General features: G+C 50.2%; 1 protein-coding gene across 1 annotated transcript; it reads left to right on the top strand.

Moving 5' to 3' along the window:
- The first annotated feature begins 1,339 nt into the window (after positions 1-1,339).
- On the top strand, positions 1,340-10,495 carry LOC124658943 (putative E3 ubiquitin-protein ligase LIN). Its single transcript, XM_047196927.1, has 12 exons — positions 1,340-2,146; positions 2,222-2,482; positions 6,511-6,608; positions 6,712-7,959; positions 8,053-8,197; positions 8,298-8,868; positions 8,968-9,092; positions 9,185-9,301; positions 9,418-9,549; positions 9,624-10,004; positions 10,070-10,318; positions 10,441-10,495. The coding sequence occupies exons 1-12, from the start codon at positions 1,340-1,342 to the stop codon at positions 10,456-10,458; spliced, it is 4,152 nt and encodes a 1,383-aa protein (XP_047052883.1). The 3' UTR covers positions 10,459-10,495.
- The last annotated feature ends 5,562 nt before the right edge of the window (positions 10,496-16,057 follow it).

Below are 16,057 nucleotides of genomic sequence, written 5' to 3'. Positions count from 1 at the left end.
GTAATCGAGCCGGATTGGATTTCGAGACCTAGCCTCGCATATAAAGGCTGGATTGACTCGTGGCATACTCATTGTAACCCTAGATCGATTCTAGTAACCTAGTGATTTTGTGTTTTCCATCAATAACATCAGACTCTCTTATTTGTCTGATAAGATGTACAAATCACCAGCGCACCTCTTTCCTTGATACCCAAGTCCATTACCATGGACATTGGCGCGGCGTGTGTGAAATCTGGGGGATTGGAGTCATGAATTTGACGGCTCTTTCTTCACCAAGCAACAACTCGACGACTATCGGTGGCCAGATCCGTTTTGGCCGTCTCCTAGTCTTCGACAACCTCGGCCAGGGGATGGATTTGACGATCATAAGTATCAACTTTCACGTCAGGTCATGAGGTACTCTTCGCCTCTCGGACCCAATCTGTTCGGGTCGATCGGCTACGAGCTCCGTACCAGGTGCAACGTCGATATCTTCAATCGGATCCACAAGTGAGACAAACTCGCCTCCAACCACCATGAACAACTACGACTCCGCCACAATCTGGGGATCTCGCCGATCTTTTCGACGGTGTCTCCTCTACTATGAAAGCGAGCTATAAGTCCTTCACTGCTGACGAATAAACTTCTCATCTTTTTTGATATTTTATGCGCACACATCAATCAGTAATTGTGTGCTTCGACAAAACAGTCAGCCCAAAGCAGTAAAAAAATGGCAAGTGAAGGTACCATATAGTATCCCTGATGATTTGGCTATCCTATCTTTTTCTCCCTTAGCTCCAATTGGCAGATAATTTCTTTGCTTAGGTGTTTGGTGACAATGACTGAAAGCCTCCCTGTCCCCCAACAAAGATTTGTCATACCGATTCAAACAAAATCGAAAAACCTCACGTTTCTTACACTCAAACAACTTGTACCTGATTAATTAACCATGCTCGGATTAATTATACGGTCACAGAGGAAGAAACCTCAGTCATTTTCACACAATTATACGCAGAAAGAGTTGGGTTAGCCTTCTAGCTAGAAGGGTCCTTGACTCCTTGTACAAACGTTCTTCTCTCTCCACGCGTTGCGTGACCGCGAGCCTGCTGCCGGCCGCTGCCGGCCGGGAACCAAGTCCGTCCATCGCTCCCGCCATAATTTAAATCCAACAGGGCGGTAAATTTCCAGTCCTACCCCTAATCCTCTGTTCTGGCGACCCAAAAAACTGCTGCCCAATTCAGACATTTCAGCCTCTCGCCACCTGCTTCGGAAATCCAAGACCGTCGAAACAAAACCATCCCCATCGTCGAGTGTCCTGCTCACCGCGGGCGGCACGCGAGTCGACTCATCCAGCGCAGACATGGCAGCACCGATGCCGACGTACTCTGCCGTCGTCGCGCACGCCTCCGCGTTCCTCGGCGAGCTCATCGCCGACCCGCTCCTCCGGCGCCACCTCCTCTCCGCCGCGGCCGCCGCGGACGGCGGCGGTGGCCAGCACACGGCCGCCACGCTCCAGGCGCTCTCCCTCATCTCGGACGCGCTCGACACGGCCCCGTCCGCCTCGCCGTCGCCGTCCTCGCTCCGCGCCGCCGAGCGCCTCCTGCTCTCTCTCCCCGCGGCCACCCCGCTCTCCTGCCTCCTCTCCGCGATCGCCTCCGCCGCGCGGCGCCGCGGCGGCGCGCCGTCCGCCGCGTCCGCCGTGCTCGACCTCTTCGTCCTCGACCCGGCGCTCGCGCGCCACGAGCTCGCGCCCGCGGCCTTCGAGGCGCTCTTCGCGCCGCGCCTCCTCCCCGTCATGCGCCACTTCGCCACGCGCCGCGCGTCGGCCGCCGCCGCCGTGGCCTCCGCGGCGCAGTTCCGCGAGGACAGCAGGTCCGACGAGACGGCCGCGCTGTCCGCGATGAGGGTTCTGTCGCTCATGAGCGGCGCCCAGGCGCAGGAGATGAGGGGCCTGGAGCGAGAGTACGAGATGGTGCTCGACGTCAACTGCAAGGCCTACGCGCTCTACCTGAAGAAGATCCTCGAAGCCGGAGAGACGGAAAGGCTTTCACCGCCGCCTCCTCCTCCGGAGCTTGTTTTCACAGTCGGAGACGGCGACATGAGCGCCGGCGACGAGGAAGCCTCGACGGACGCCGATGATGGGGCTCTCAGCTTCGTGCGGGACAATGTAATACTCTACATGCACACACACGCTACGTTCTTTCCACATTGATTTCAGCGAGCTCACCGTGAAGTTTTGCAGCCGATGTGGGCGGAGGCGGAGGGCGACCTGTACCCGCGGCAGGGGAGCATCAAGGGACGGAGGGAACTGATGAGGCCGCCGAGCCTGTACCCGCAGCGCGTGTCGCCGCACCTCATAGTGCAGCAGCAAAGGCAGTCACCGCAGGTCGGAAGATCGGGAAGATGGAGCCCAGCGCCCAGACTCCGAGAAGAGCCCTCGCCGGCCACGCCTTCCGACGACAGCACGGAGGATTCTTCCATCGAGCTCTACACCGGCAAACAGGTTTGTGCTAGTGTATCTGAACCTTTTCTTAGATGATATCTGAACCTTTGACGCGTTCTGAAACGAAAGATGCAATTGGTACTTAATTAAGCCGGTCGTTCAATATAGAATCCGAGTGATCAAAAGGATTAGTACGGACTACTAGCTGTACTAGCTAGATAAACACTTCACTGCATGATTTGTTTGGATGCCGGCCTAGGATAATCTTCCAAGCAGGAGTAAGTACTAGTAGATAGAAGGAATTAGGCTCCATTTTTGCATTGCATGACAGTCCTCTTTGACTGACAATCTTGTCTTATTTAGATTTTAGAGCATCCGTATCCCTAGATGCTAAAGAGACGTTGAAGGTGAGAGAAATGGCTAGAACCAGTTCTTTGAACTTTTCAATGAAAATTCAGGTGGTGGACTTCGACCCCACGTGACCATTCGAAAAGGACGCTTACCGTTTAGCACCGAGTGTAAGCTTATTCAGGGTTTTTTTTTTAAATTCCACTTGTTATAAGTTGAGCAGTTGAGTTAACTTTTTTTTTTCTAATCTCCGCAAACGACTCAAAATAATAACCAGGTTAACAATAAATCCGTTGCTGATCAACGTAGTATTTTTTATTTTATTTTTGAAATTTAGTATTATTACTTAGATTATGTATGATGGTACTCTGGTTTGCTTAATACTGTAACGTTCACTAACTGCATTGTAGAAATTTGTGAACTTCAACTTTTAAAATAAGTTCAGTATAACATTAAACGGTCGTCTAAGTATACTGGGAATGTGACAAATTAAATCCAAGTTGCAAACCATAACATGACAATATATTTAATATTTTTATTTCGGTTGATAAGTTGTTGATTTTCTATGGCACATGACACTAAACATCTTAAAATTGAAACTACACTTAAAATGCAGTTTCTATATGTAAAGTACTACAAAAAATAAATTATTACGAAGAATCCACAAAAGTGACCGAAAAACTTCACAAAAGCAACTAAAAAAAGGCTGAAATACCACTCAATAAAACGTGGCTAGCTTTTTTTCAAAATGGGAGCAAAATCCCAGCCTCTGCATCGATCGATGCACACATCTTTTTATTGCATTATTCAGAGTAACGGATCAGTTATATAGTTGCACATCTCATGGATCACAGCCTTTTATGGCTAGTATTTAAAAATATTTCTTAGTCCACTAAATTACTAGATATCAAGTTTAGAGGTAGACCTAAGAGCTTAATGTAGACTAAAGAGTGCCGTAAGCCCCTTAAGATTGCATTCCATAAAATAAATACAATATTTAAAATTCACGTAGAGACTAGCCCCCTCTTATCCGTGCAACCTATTTGCCTTCAAGTCATGGCCATATCAAACAAAATACAATATTTAGAGCATCCGTATCCCTAGATGCTAAAGAGAATTTAAAGGTGAGAGAAATTGCTAGAACCAGTTCTATGAACTTTTCAGTGAAAATTCTGGTGGTGAACTTCAACCCCACGTGACCATTCGAAAAGGACGCTTACCGTCTAGCACCGAGTGCTAAGCTTATTTAGGGGGTATTTTGAAAATTCCACTTGTTATAAGTTGAGCAGTTGAGTTAACTGTTTTTTTTCTAATCTCCGCAAACGACTCAAAATGATAACCAGGTTAACAATATATCCATTCCTGAGAGACCAACGTAGTATTTTATATTTTCGTTTTGAAATTTACTATGACTTACTTGGACTATATATAATGGTACTCTGGTTTGCTTAATACACTAACTGCTTTGCTGAAATTTCTGAACTTCAACTCTGGTTCAGGGCAATCCAAGTATATATACCGAGAATGTGAAAAGATATATGTAAGTCGCAAATCATAACATGGCTACAAATTTAATATTTTATTTGGGTTGATAAATTGTTGATTGTCTCTATGGCACATGAGACTGAACATCTCAAAACAGAAATTTCACTTAAAGTGCAGTTACAATATACAAAGAACTACGAAATCAAATTTTAAGAAAAATCCACAAAGGTCACTGAAACTTCATAAAACATGACCGCAACTAAAAAACACAGAAATACCACTCAGCAAAACGTGGTGAGAACTTCAAAATATTTCCAAGTCAACTAAATTACTAGTTATCGAGTTTAGGGGTAGAACTTCCTGTAGACTAAATAGTGCCATGAGCACCTTAAGTTTGCATTCCATCGAACAATATACAATATTTAAGATTCATGTAGTAATGTTTGAACTAGAGATTAGCCCCTCTTATCCGTGCAACTTATTATCCTTGAAGTCATGGCCCCATACTTTAGCAAAATTATCTTTGATTAGGATCTCCTCTAGAGTACCGACCAAAAACAAATCTTTAGAGGAAACTTAAGCCTGCCGATGAATTTCTTCTAGAGGACAATGTTTCCATTAGCTATATCTGCCTACATGGACATAACCCAAAAAAAAAACTCCAGAAGTACAAAGGTTCAAACGAAAAACGAATGTCTCGTAGGATTGAATAACATACATTCACCGCTAAACCAAATGAGGCTAGACCGTCCATTCATCACTAGATAAAACTCAACAAAAAATACTAACATTCAAAAAAAGTTATATTTAAAATAGTAGGTATCGTGACATGTTTTCGCTACAGAATGCAGCGAAGTGTTTGTATTGTTGACTAAGAGGTATATCTCCAAGCAAAGAATCTTCCAGAAATCTGTTAGTTGTGCTATCATCGACAATAATCGAGTCCGCGATAAAAAAAAACTCGTCCTTTTTAGATAGCCATTCTTGGAAACAAGAATAAGTAGGTTTTGTTGCCACTTGTTTTTTTGATAATATATCACTATTCAAAATATATCAATTACACCTGAACTCTACACCAACAACATAACAAGATATAGTCAAGACAATGAGGATGCACATAGCCAAATTGTTACCAAAGTAAAGAAAAAAGATCAATTGAACAACTACAACAACCACGAATGATGTCAACCTGATGGTACCAAATGAGGTACTCTGAGAACGACACGTCCAGGAAGGGAAATGTTCTTTGGAACTCAATTATGACAACAATATATCTAATTGACTCACTCGTGGTGTATGGTTGAGTCGATGATGAGAGTTGGAACTACTGTTATCGCTATGTTGTCGGTTGTGACACTCGAGAGAAAGTCCTACAACACCCATCCTCATTTTGCAACTTAAAGAACCGGGTAAACATTTGTTTTCAATTTAAGATTATCCATTTAAATACTCCTTGTTCTCATGGCATGCACAAAATAAACTTCACTTTGTTAAATGACATTTCTTCTTATGCCTATAAGTCATCACTGTGCCAGAAGAATCTAGGTTTGTAGTAATAAACATATTGTAAATTTAGAGGCACATCAAAGAATGACATCAGTGGATTGGTGATTATATCATTTATAAAGAAAAGTCACGCCCATATGAAAACAATTTACCCATGACCCTTTCCACTCTTTATTAGTGAAAACCTAGATGATTTAATGAGTTTAATGTTAGGCCCTGTCATGTGTAATTTTATGTGACTTACTACCTCCATCTTAAAGTTTAAGGCTTAAATTATTTTTAGAAAATCAAACGATGTCAAGTTTGACTAAGTTTTTACCAGAAATTATTAACATGCGAAATACAAAATTAATATAATTAAATAGATAATAAAATATATTTCCGAAAGGTATCTACATATATTGTATTGTATTTGTTGTTGATAGATTGTTCTAAAAGTTTGATCAAATTTTACTTGGTTTGACTTTTCAAAAAACAATGCCTTAATCTTTGGCATGAAGGTAGTATATTTTTAAAATGATAAATAGTACTACGCACTAGCCAGATAACCCTTTCAAATTGTGAAGTCGATTTTGTAATAAACCTATTAGAAGAAAATGGCATTGTTTTTACAACTAGTTTCTGCTCGGAAGCATCGAAGAAGACAATCCTTGTTGGCTTCTCCGGATGATGAGCCATTTCTGGCTACGTAGACGAGAAACCACATTTTCTAAAACTGAGTTCCCAATGCTTGTTTTCTTGTCTCGTAGGAAAAGCACGCGGCGTCGCCTCTGTCCAAGCCACGTAAAGCGCAGCCACGCGATGACGACGGCGCCGGCTGGGCCCGTTCTTCTCCGGAGCCATCGAGGTAAGCCACCCTGCGCCCCTCCAAGACAGCATTCTCCAGCCTTGCACCGGCGTTACCGAGACAAGCTCTGATCGCGGCCCCTGTCGGATTTTCTTACATACAGCTCCCCGATGGGCGGCTACGCCGACCTGGCGCGGCAGCAGCAGGTGGCGTCGACGCCCAAGGACTTCGTGTGCCCGATCACCAGCCAGGTGTTCGACGACCCCGTCACGCTCGAGACCGGCCAGACCTACGAGCGCCGCGCCATCCAGGAGTGGCTCGACCGCGGCAACGCCACCTGCCCCATCACCCGCCAGCACCTCAACGTCGGCAGCCTCCCCAAGACCAACTACGTCCTCAAGCGCCTCATCGCCGGCTGGCTCGAGCAGAACCCGCCCGCCACGCCGGCGCCGCCCATCACGCCCATTACTCCCGCCACGCCCGCGCTGCCGGTGGCGAGGACGCCTTCCGCGAGGATGGAGGCCCCGCCGCCCCTTCCCTTCAAGATCAACTCGCCGTCCCCGGACAACACCGGCAGCCAGGCCAGCGCGCCCTCGCCCACCAGCGTCATCGTGCAGGCCTCCGTGGACAGCGCCATCGGCGAGCTCCGCGCCGCGGTGTCCTGCCTCTGCACGTCCGAGGAGCTGGCCGAGTCGGAGAAGTCCGTGCTCAGGATCGAGCGGCTCTGGCGCGAGGCCGGCGCCGCGGAGCACGCGTTCTTCTCCGCGCTGGCCAAGCCCGCCGTCATCAACGGCTTCGTGGAGATCCTCTTCAACTCCGTCAGCGCGCAGGTGCTGCAGGTGGCCGTCTTCCTCCTCGCCGAGCTCGCCTCCCGCGACGACGGCGTCGTGCAGACGCTGACACGGGTGGACACCGACGTCGACTGCCTCGTCGCGCTCTTCAAGAAAGGGCTCGTCGAGGCTGTCGTTCTCATCTACCTTCTCAGTCCTTCCGTGGAGCAGCTCGTCGAGATGGACATGGCCGAGGCGCTGGTGGCCGCCATCCGCCGAGTCGAGGAGGCAGACGCGGTGAACATGTGCGTCAAGCCCAAGGCCGCGTCGGTGATCCTCCTCAGCCAGATTCTCTCAGAGGCAGGTGATGGCAGAGACAGCACGCCGCCGGTGCCGAGGTCCGCGCTGGTGTCCGAGAGGTTCGTCAGGAGTACGGCTCTGGTCTTGGACGCCGAACAGGTCGAGGTGAGGGTGGCCGGCATGAGGATCCTACTGAGGTGCATCGCGGAGGACGGCCACTGCCGGAGTAGCATCGTCGACAAGCTGGCGCTGGGCCCCGTCCTCGACGCCTTCCACGTCGTCGGCGACGCCGACAAGTTCGACATCGTTCGGTTCCTCTCCGAAATTCTCAAGCTGAAAAAGTAATCCTAACATAACCAATCAACAAACTCCACATTCTTCCAACCTTGTGTGCTATGCTAAACTTGTCTGAACCTAACGCCGTTCTTCTTCAGGCGATCGGCAGCAGAGCGTGTTCTTCGGGCGATCAAAGAGGGAGGATCCTTCAGCATGATGCACACGCTCCTTGTGTATCTGCAGTCCACGACGCCGGAGCAGAGCCCCGTCGTCGCAGGGCTTCTTCTTCAGCTTGATCTCTTGGTAAACACAGTAGATTTCTGTTTGCTATATTTCTTCAGTTTACATAGTGATCCGCAGCTCCATCTTCTAAATCCTGACGACCAATTCGTCTGCTTGGCAGGTGGAGCCGAGGAAGATAAGCATGTACCGCGAGGAGGCGATGGACAGCCTCGCTGACTGCCTCAAGAACTCCGATTTCCCGAGGAGCCAGCTCCTCGCCGCCGAGACCATCATGAACCTGCCCGGAAAGTTCTCCTCGTCGGGGCGGCCGCTCGCCCGGTCGACCCTGCTCAAGCTCGCCAGGGTGAAGGAGCGATACCGGCCGCCGCAGTCGCAGGAGCTGAGCGTCGTCCGCGGCGCCGATGGCGGCGAGGACGACGCGGCCGCCGAAGACAAGGCAGCGTGGGAGTGGGAGAGGAAGACGGCGTACGCGGTGGTGAGCCACGAGTTCGGGCTGGCGCTGGAGGCCCTGTCCGAGTGCCTCGAGAGCAAGAACGCGGAGCTGTTCGCGGCCAGCCTCGTGTGCGCCGTCTGGCTCGTCCACATGCTCTCCCTCCTACCCGACACCGGCGTGCTCGGCGCGGCCCGGGTCTGCCTGCTCCGGCAGCTCGTGCTCGTCCTCAGGTCCGCCAAGCACGGCAGCGACAGGGCCCTCGCCATGGTGGCGCTCAGGAGCTTCATGAACGACCGTGGTTTGTTTGTTACTGCGCTCATGGACTTGCATTCTTGCCTGAACTTGTTAAAGTTCATCTCTTGTTCGTCCTATCTGATTTGATGTGAAATGTTTTCAGAGGGAATGCAGGACATCGCAACCTACATCAAGGACGTGCTCAGGACCTTGAGAGAGCTGAAGAAATCGTCCGGGCTTGCGTTCGAGATGCTCAAGCTGCTCTCAGATGGCCAGGAGTCTAGCATCGTAATGCTCAGCTTAGCATCTTGTGCAAAAGTATCCACAGAATTCGGAAGATTTGTCTTTGCTGAAGAATGTTCTTCTTCCTCTTGCCGCAGGACATGTGGAACCACAAGGAGCTTAATCAAGTCGATTGCAGCTCCAACGGTGAGGTCACGTCGATCGTGTACTTCAAGAACTACATCTTCTCCGGCCACTCTGACGGAACGCTGAAGGTTGTTCTTTCAAAATTTCCATACTTCAAAATTACTCTAAAAACAAATTTCAGTTTCTCAACTCTGAATATTAAAAAATAAAAATTCAAAAAAACTCTGAATATTTTGAAATCCAGGTCTGGGAGGGAAGTGAGAACATCCTTCGCCTCGTCCAGGAATCCCAGGAGCACACGAAAGCAATCACCAGCTTGTCAATCCTGCCGTCTGAGGAGAAGCTCTACAGCGGATCAATGGATAGAACTATACGGGTACATACATGATCAACGAAAGTTACACTATGTAAACTTGAGAATAAAACCTGATTATGTACGTCCATGAGCAGGTATGGCAGTTCCGCGACGGCCTCCGGTGCGCGGAGGTGCACGACACGAGGGACCCGGTGCAGAACCTGGCGGTGGCCACCGCCATGGCGTGCTTCGTGCCGCAGGGCGCCGGCGTCAAGGCGCTGAGCTGGAACGGCGGCAGCCCCAGGGTGGTGAACCCGGGCAAGTCCGTGCGCTCCATGGCGCTCCTGCACGGCAAGCTCTTCTGCGGCTGCAACGACGGCAGCATCCAGGAGGTCGACCTGGCCACCGGGACGCTGGCCGTCATTCAGGTAGGGAACAAGAGGATCCTCGGCAAGTCCAACCCCGTCTACTGCCTGCAGCTCCACGACGGCCTGCTTTACACCGGCGGCGCCTCTCTCGACGGCGCGTCCGTCAAGGTGCGCCTCGGCTTCAGTCAACTGTTCAGTGCACTCGATATGTCTGCTGATGCAATGCAATGCAGATATGGAACAGCACCAACTACAACCTCGTCGGGTCCATACCGTCGCCGGCGGAGGTGCGGTCGCTCGTGGTGAGCGCCGACCTCGTGTACCTGGGATCGAGGAACGGCGCCGTGGAGATCTGGTCCAGGGAGAAGCTCATCAAGATCGGGGCACTCCAGGCCGGCGGACCCGGCTGCCGGGTCCAATGCATGGCGGTCGACGCCGACGGGGACGTCCTCGTCGTCGGAACCTCCGACGGCAGAATTCAGGTATGGTTCCACCAAAGGCTGGCAAAGAAATTGTGATACCAGAAGACATGCTTCTTGAAAATGGCGAAACTATTGATTAGTAAGTTCTAGCACTTACATTGGGGGTTCTTTCTTCTGCACAGGCTTGGGGATTGACATGAGCAGCGGCAGATTATCGGGTGCAGACTGCAGAGGGGGAGTTGAAGGAATAATTAAATTTGTATTCTTCTTTGTCCAGAATGGAGAATAAACAGGAGATACAGAGATGACATACATGTAAAAATGCAATTTCATTATTATATGTTGTGGCAAGCTCTAGCAAGGACTCAACATGAAATCGATAAAATGTACATACACAACTACGTTGTTGAGTAAATACTGATGACATTCTTGATCACAAACAACATAGTCTACCACAATTAACATTGATATGTATCATAAATTGGATTTTTTCTGGGAAACTCTCTAATTGACAGCGTGACGCTAGACAGCTTTGACATCCCCTGGTACATTGACCATAGTGCTTTGTGGTGAGGAAATCGTTATAAGGCTGGTGCCAATGCATAGCCTCACTCTCACCCGCCACGTCAGCTTTTTTCCTCACTCTCACCCCACTCTCACCCCACGGTGCCAGTGCACGGGCTATAGTGCCAGCTCTCACTTCTCTCTCCTCCACATCAGCTTTTCTCTCTCCTCGACATCAGCATTTCTTTTTCAGATTACAACATTAAAAATAATGCAAGAAAATTATTTTATTGAACTAAAATTGTTACCGATTACATCATAAAGAAATTACATAAAAATTTGAAAAAATTACATAAAAATTTGAAAAAATTACATAATCTAGGCATTAGCCCACACATGCTCAATCAAATCATGCTGGAGCTGTGTATACTCGGCGAGTCCCTCATTTCGTTGTCCATCTGAATCCTGGCTGCTAGGCTTGGTGGTGCATGGTTGTGTATTGCAGGGCCGACATTGGACTCAACTGTCTCATAGTTGTTCTCCAAATTTGTACCACGCCCATCGTCGATGATCATGTTGTGCAGAATGACACATGCACGCATGATCAACCCAAGAGTACGCTTCGAGTAGGAGCGTCCCGGAACTGCTAGAATGTTGAACCTAGCCTTCAGCACTCCAAAAGCACACTCGACATCTTTGCGCCAAGCTGATTGAGCAGCAGTGAACACTCACTGCTTTTCACTTTGTGGAAGAGTAACACCTTTCATGAACACCGGCCAGGAGGGGTAGATGCCGTCGGCAAGGTAGTAACCATAGTTGTACTCGTGTCCATTCACCGTGAAGTTCACTACGGGTGCTTCTCCCCTAAGCACATCAGTGAACAACGACGACTGGTTGAGCACATTGATGTCGTTGTTGGACCCGGCCACTCCAAAAGAGGCATGCCAGATCCAACGGTCATACGACGCAACGGCTTCTAAGATTATGGTAGGGTGCTTGATGTCTCCCCTTGTGAATTGACCAGCATGAGCCACTGGGCAGTTCCTCCACTGCCAATGCATGCAATCGATGCTCCCTAACATGCCCGGAAAGCCACGCTCCTCGGCTTTCGCTAACAGACGCTCAGTATCCTCGACAGTTGGTCAACGGCAAAACGTCTCCCCGTAACAGTCAATGATGCCTTCACAGAATCTATCTAGACAATCTGATGAAGTTTGTCTAGCTAACTTAAGCCACTCATCTATTGTATCTGCAGCGGCTCCATAAGCTACCGGACGCAAAGCGGCAGTACACTTTTGTAGGGGAGAAAAACCAGCACGGTTGAGAGCATCAACTCTTTGGGTGAAATACGGAGAGTATTCACCCAATCTATCCACAATGCGCAGAAAGAGGGATCGTCTCATCCGGTACCTTCGCCGAAAGTAGCTCGGAGGATAATTGCAGTCGTCGGCGAAGTAGTCCTCGAAGAGCCGATCGTGGGCACCCAGACGATCACGCCTGATGAACTCTCGGCGGCGTCGCGGCCTTCTTGGCTCCGCCTCCTCGTTGAGCATCTCCTCCTCATACTCCGCCCGGAATGCAGGCGATCATATCACCCTCCATTCCGTCGCTCGAACCGTCTGCTAGACGAAGACATGGCGTTGAGAGGAGTGGCAATGGAGAGTGGAGAAGATGAAGTGAGGTGTGGAATGAGTGAAACCATATGGGGGGTATTTGTAGGGGGTGGGGATGAAATTTTAGGGTTTTTTTGAATTTTTGAGCCAGCAACGGCTACCCCAACGGCTAGCCGAGGTGGACGAATCAGATCGCGCCACCTCTACCCGGTGGCTCGGTAGAGGCAGAGGTCGCGACTAGGTTGGCCACCACAAAGAAGAACAAGAACCGCGAGGAAGCGGAGAGGGCCTTGAAGACCGAGCAGGAAAGGAATGCCACCATGAAATGGATTCCATTCATGTCCAGCTTCGTGTTGGAGAAGATGTGCGGCTTGATCCAAAGCGGAGTGAGAACTGACAAAGGATTCAAGGAAGTCCATCTCAATTCTGTGGCGAAGAGCCTTTTTTACCACTGTGGTGTGTCCGTCTACTCCACTCAGGTGTAAAACCACCTGAGGAAGTGGAGGCAGAGGTGGCTCACCATTAGCAGGCTCCGCGTTCTAAGCGGTGCTCAGTGGCGCAAGGATACCAAATGCATCGTCCTTGAGGGTGAGCACTACTGCGGGCACGTCGAGGTGAGCACCTCACTAACTATTTTGATCAGCCACGAGCATAACTAACATCATTGTCCCTTCGTATCGTAGGATCACCCAAAGGATGCGGCGTTCCTGAATGTGCCCATTGCCAACTATGACGAGATGCATACCATCTTCTCCTTCGGCCTCGTCACGCAAGTACGCCATGGGATCCAAGTGAGCCCCTCGGCTTGGCTGCAGGCAAATCCTGCACCTGAGGATGCTGAAACCCAGGAGTCCGACATGGTCAACCTCGATGGGGCACCTGCCAAGGCTGCCGACGCACCTGAGAAGGTGAGCGCCGGCAAGATGAAGTGAGGCGCCTTCGCTGCCGACGAGCTGGTGGCCTTCACCAACATGAATGTTGATGTGAAGGACGTCGCACAGGCCATCTGGGACAACAAGCCCACGGACATGCACCTTGACATGTACAATGTGGTCATGGACATTCTTGGCTTCGCCGAGGATGATCTCATGGCCGCCCTCAGCCACCTCGTCAACCACAAGGCCTAGGATTCCAGCTTCGTCGGCATGATCGAGACACACCGCGCCCTTTGTCTGAGGAACTACCTTGGCAAGTACCACTCCACGGTGTAGTGGTGCCCTTGAGGGGGTGGTTTAGGGATGCATGCATGGAGCTGGTGATGATGATAATGTAAATTCTGGCAGTAGCTAGGATGGAAAACATTTGATGGCCCCCTTTTGTTACTATGATGAGGTGGTATATACTATCCCCACAGGTGATGGTGAACTTGCGGTGTTAGGATGACACCCACTTTTGTTGTGGTGGTAGGATGACACCATGGTAGTGTAGGATGAACTTGTGATCCACTTTTGAAATGATCATGCATGCCCCTGTTAGTTTATCATTTGTTGTCAACACTTGTGTTTTTCTATTGCTCTTTTCTGAATTGCTTCATGGTTGTGATCGATAACTTCTTCTTCTTATGCCATGCTAGTGGTATGTGTGGTGTTCTGCGGACGGGTTCGAGGAATCTACAGCTCATGGAGAGTCCGTCAAGATCAGGTCAATGGCTACTCCAACAACAGCTACCGAGGGTATGAAACATTGGAGGAGGCACAACAAGAGTACCTCACCTTCCTGGAAGAGGAGTTCCTGGAAGATCAGGCCATCGATGAGGCAATAACATTAGCACAGCTGCCGCCGGGGGAAGTACATGCTCTACAAGGAGCACCACCGGAGGTACGTCCCGACCGGGTCAAAGATTGCATCATCGCCTTCCTCATCGTGGTGATCGTGAGGATCTTGTTCTTCTGAGTGGTCTCTGATCGTATGTAAGATGCTATGGCATGGTAATCTCACCCTATTTGAATTGTGGTAAGGATATGGAACTGTGATTTGAGCAACCAAACAACAGATTCATGTTTTCCTACGTGCAAGTTCGGCTGGAAAAGGGCAACCAAACGATGGGGCCTAGGTTCCTTCTCCGGCGCGCTAAAGGCCACACGGGATACCAAATGACCCGGCTTTCATGGCCCATGGCCCGTTCGCGACGCGCGGTGAGCCCATCTCGCCAGCGCAGTCATGCAGGAAATCGGTGCGAGCAACCAAACGCGCCCTAGGTGAATCCCCCGGTCGTCGCCGTCCTACACCGCTTCAACGTCCCCTCTAGGAGAATCCCCCAGCCATCGCCATCCTATATGCTTCAATGGCTCCCTAAGGCTGCTATAGGCCTAAGAGCATCTCTAGTAGACCCCGCATCGGATCCCCATTCGCATAATAACTGTCGTTTCTCGTTTGGAGCCATGGTGATGGCGGGGACACGAAGCAAGCGAGGAGCGCATTGGCCGCGTGCGCTAGCGTCGCCGTGAAGGGGACCTCTACCGGCTGGCGTTTGCCACGCGCCTGTCACTGGCCATATTAATGCCTTGGGCCTTGGGCCACGGGCCGGCCTAGCCTGGAAGATGATGGATGCGTGAAGTATATACATGGAGGAGCTCCACATGGAGAAGGCATCGAAGAAGTCTGAAGAAAAAGGAACATAAAACTCTCCTCACTATCTCTCTTTGCTTCGCTCTCTCGTTCCCGAATTCAGGCCATCGATCGTGCCTCACGCCGGCAACCATACCGGCAAGGGGGCGGGTGCGACAATTGGTATCATATTTGATAAGGGGTGGCCCGATCTTCTCGGTAAGCAACGGTGGTGATGATGATCACGGGATGAACACAACGGAGAATCACGGATGATGAAGTGGATGATAACTTGTATGACGCAACGAGATCTCTCGATTGGTCCCCGTCGCCAATGCAACGGCCTCTCAACCCCGCAAGATATTCGCAACTCCACACACTTGCGCACGTAGCCGCCGACCACGAAGCGGTAAGTTGCAACCTTCTAATTCCCAATGGAACAGCTAGATTACACAAGACTTTCGGATCTACACCAATATCAAGCAATATGATGTAGGGGATTCAATAGTTTTGTAGAGCAAACAACTAAGAACTAGGGTTTATCTTAAACGTGGTCTAAAGCAACTTTGGGGGTGTCCCGGGCAATTATATAGGCGTCCGGGACGACCTCAGGTCGAAAAAGTACGAAAATAACCGACCTAGAATAGATCCGGTCGAGAACGGACTCGGACACGGCCGATCCGGGGGCCGGTCGGACCGGGACTCAGGACTCGGGCTGGCTGGTTCAAACCGAGCCAGGGACCGGGTGCTGACCGGGCGGGTGAAGTGTCGCGCAGTAACCCTCCCGGTTGGCATCAGTTTGTCGTTCGGTTGGCGCCGGGCCGAATCCGGCGTGCCGCCCGGTCGGACCAGGCCAGAGATCGGGCGTGCCGGCGTGGCGGCCGGTCTGACCGGGTGCTGGACCGTCCTGGATTTTGTCTTCTCCTCTCGCGCATGCCTCCCGCTCCTCCCTCGCGCGTCCATGGGGTATCTTCATGTCCAGCTCCATGTCCAGCTTCACGTCCATCTTCACGTCCAGCTGCTCCTCTCCTCCTCGTGCGATGCTTGTATCCTCTTCATACCTGATTATACATAAGTAACATGACTTAGGCAGTATAAAGTTCTCATCAATCAAAGTATGGTTTAGGAACAAGTT

Source organism: Lolium rigidum, chromosome 6 (assembly GCF_022539505.1).
Source record: "Lolium rigidum isolate FL_2022 chromosome 6, APGP_CSIRO_Lrig_0.1, whole genome shotgun sequence".
Taxonomy (NCBI): Eukaryota; Viridiplantae; Streptophyta; class Magnoliopsida; order Poales; family Poaceae; genus Lolium; species Lolium rigidum.
This window is presented reverse-complemented; position numbering and strand designations above follow the sequence as displayed.

Excerpts from the sequence above, each read along its gene's own strand:
- LOC124658943 (XM_047196927.1), top strand. The coding sequence starts at position 1,340 with ATGGCAGCACCGATGCCGACGTACTCTGCCGTCGTCGCGCACGCCTCC. Across the intron at positions 2,483-6,510 it reads AGCTCTACACCGGCAAACAG|GAAAAGCACGCGGCGTCGCC; the intron begins GTTTGTGCTAGT and ends CTTGTCTCGTAG. Across the intron at positions 9,550-9,623 it reads CAATGGATAGAACTATACGG|GTATGGCAGTTCCGCGACGG; the intron begins GTACATACATGA and ends GTCCATGAGCAG.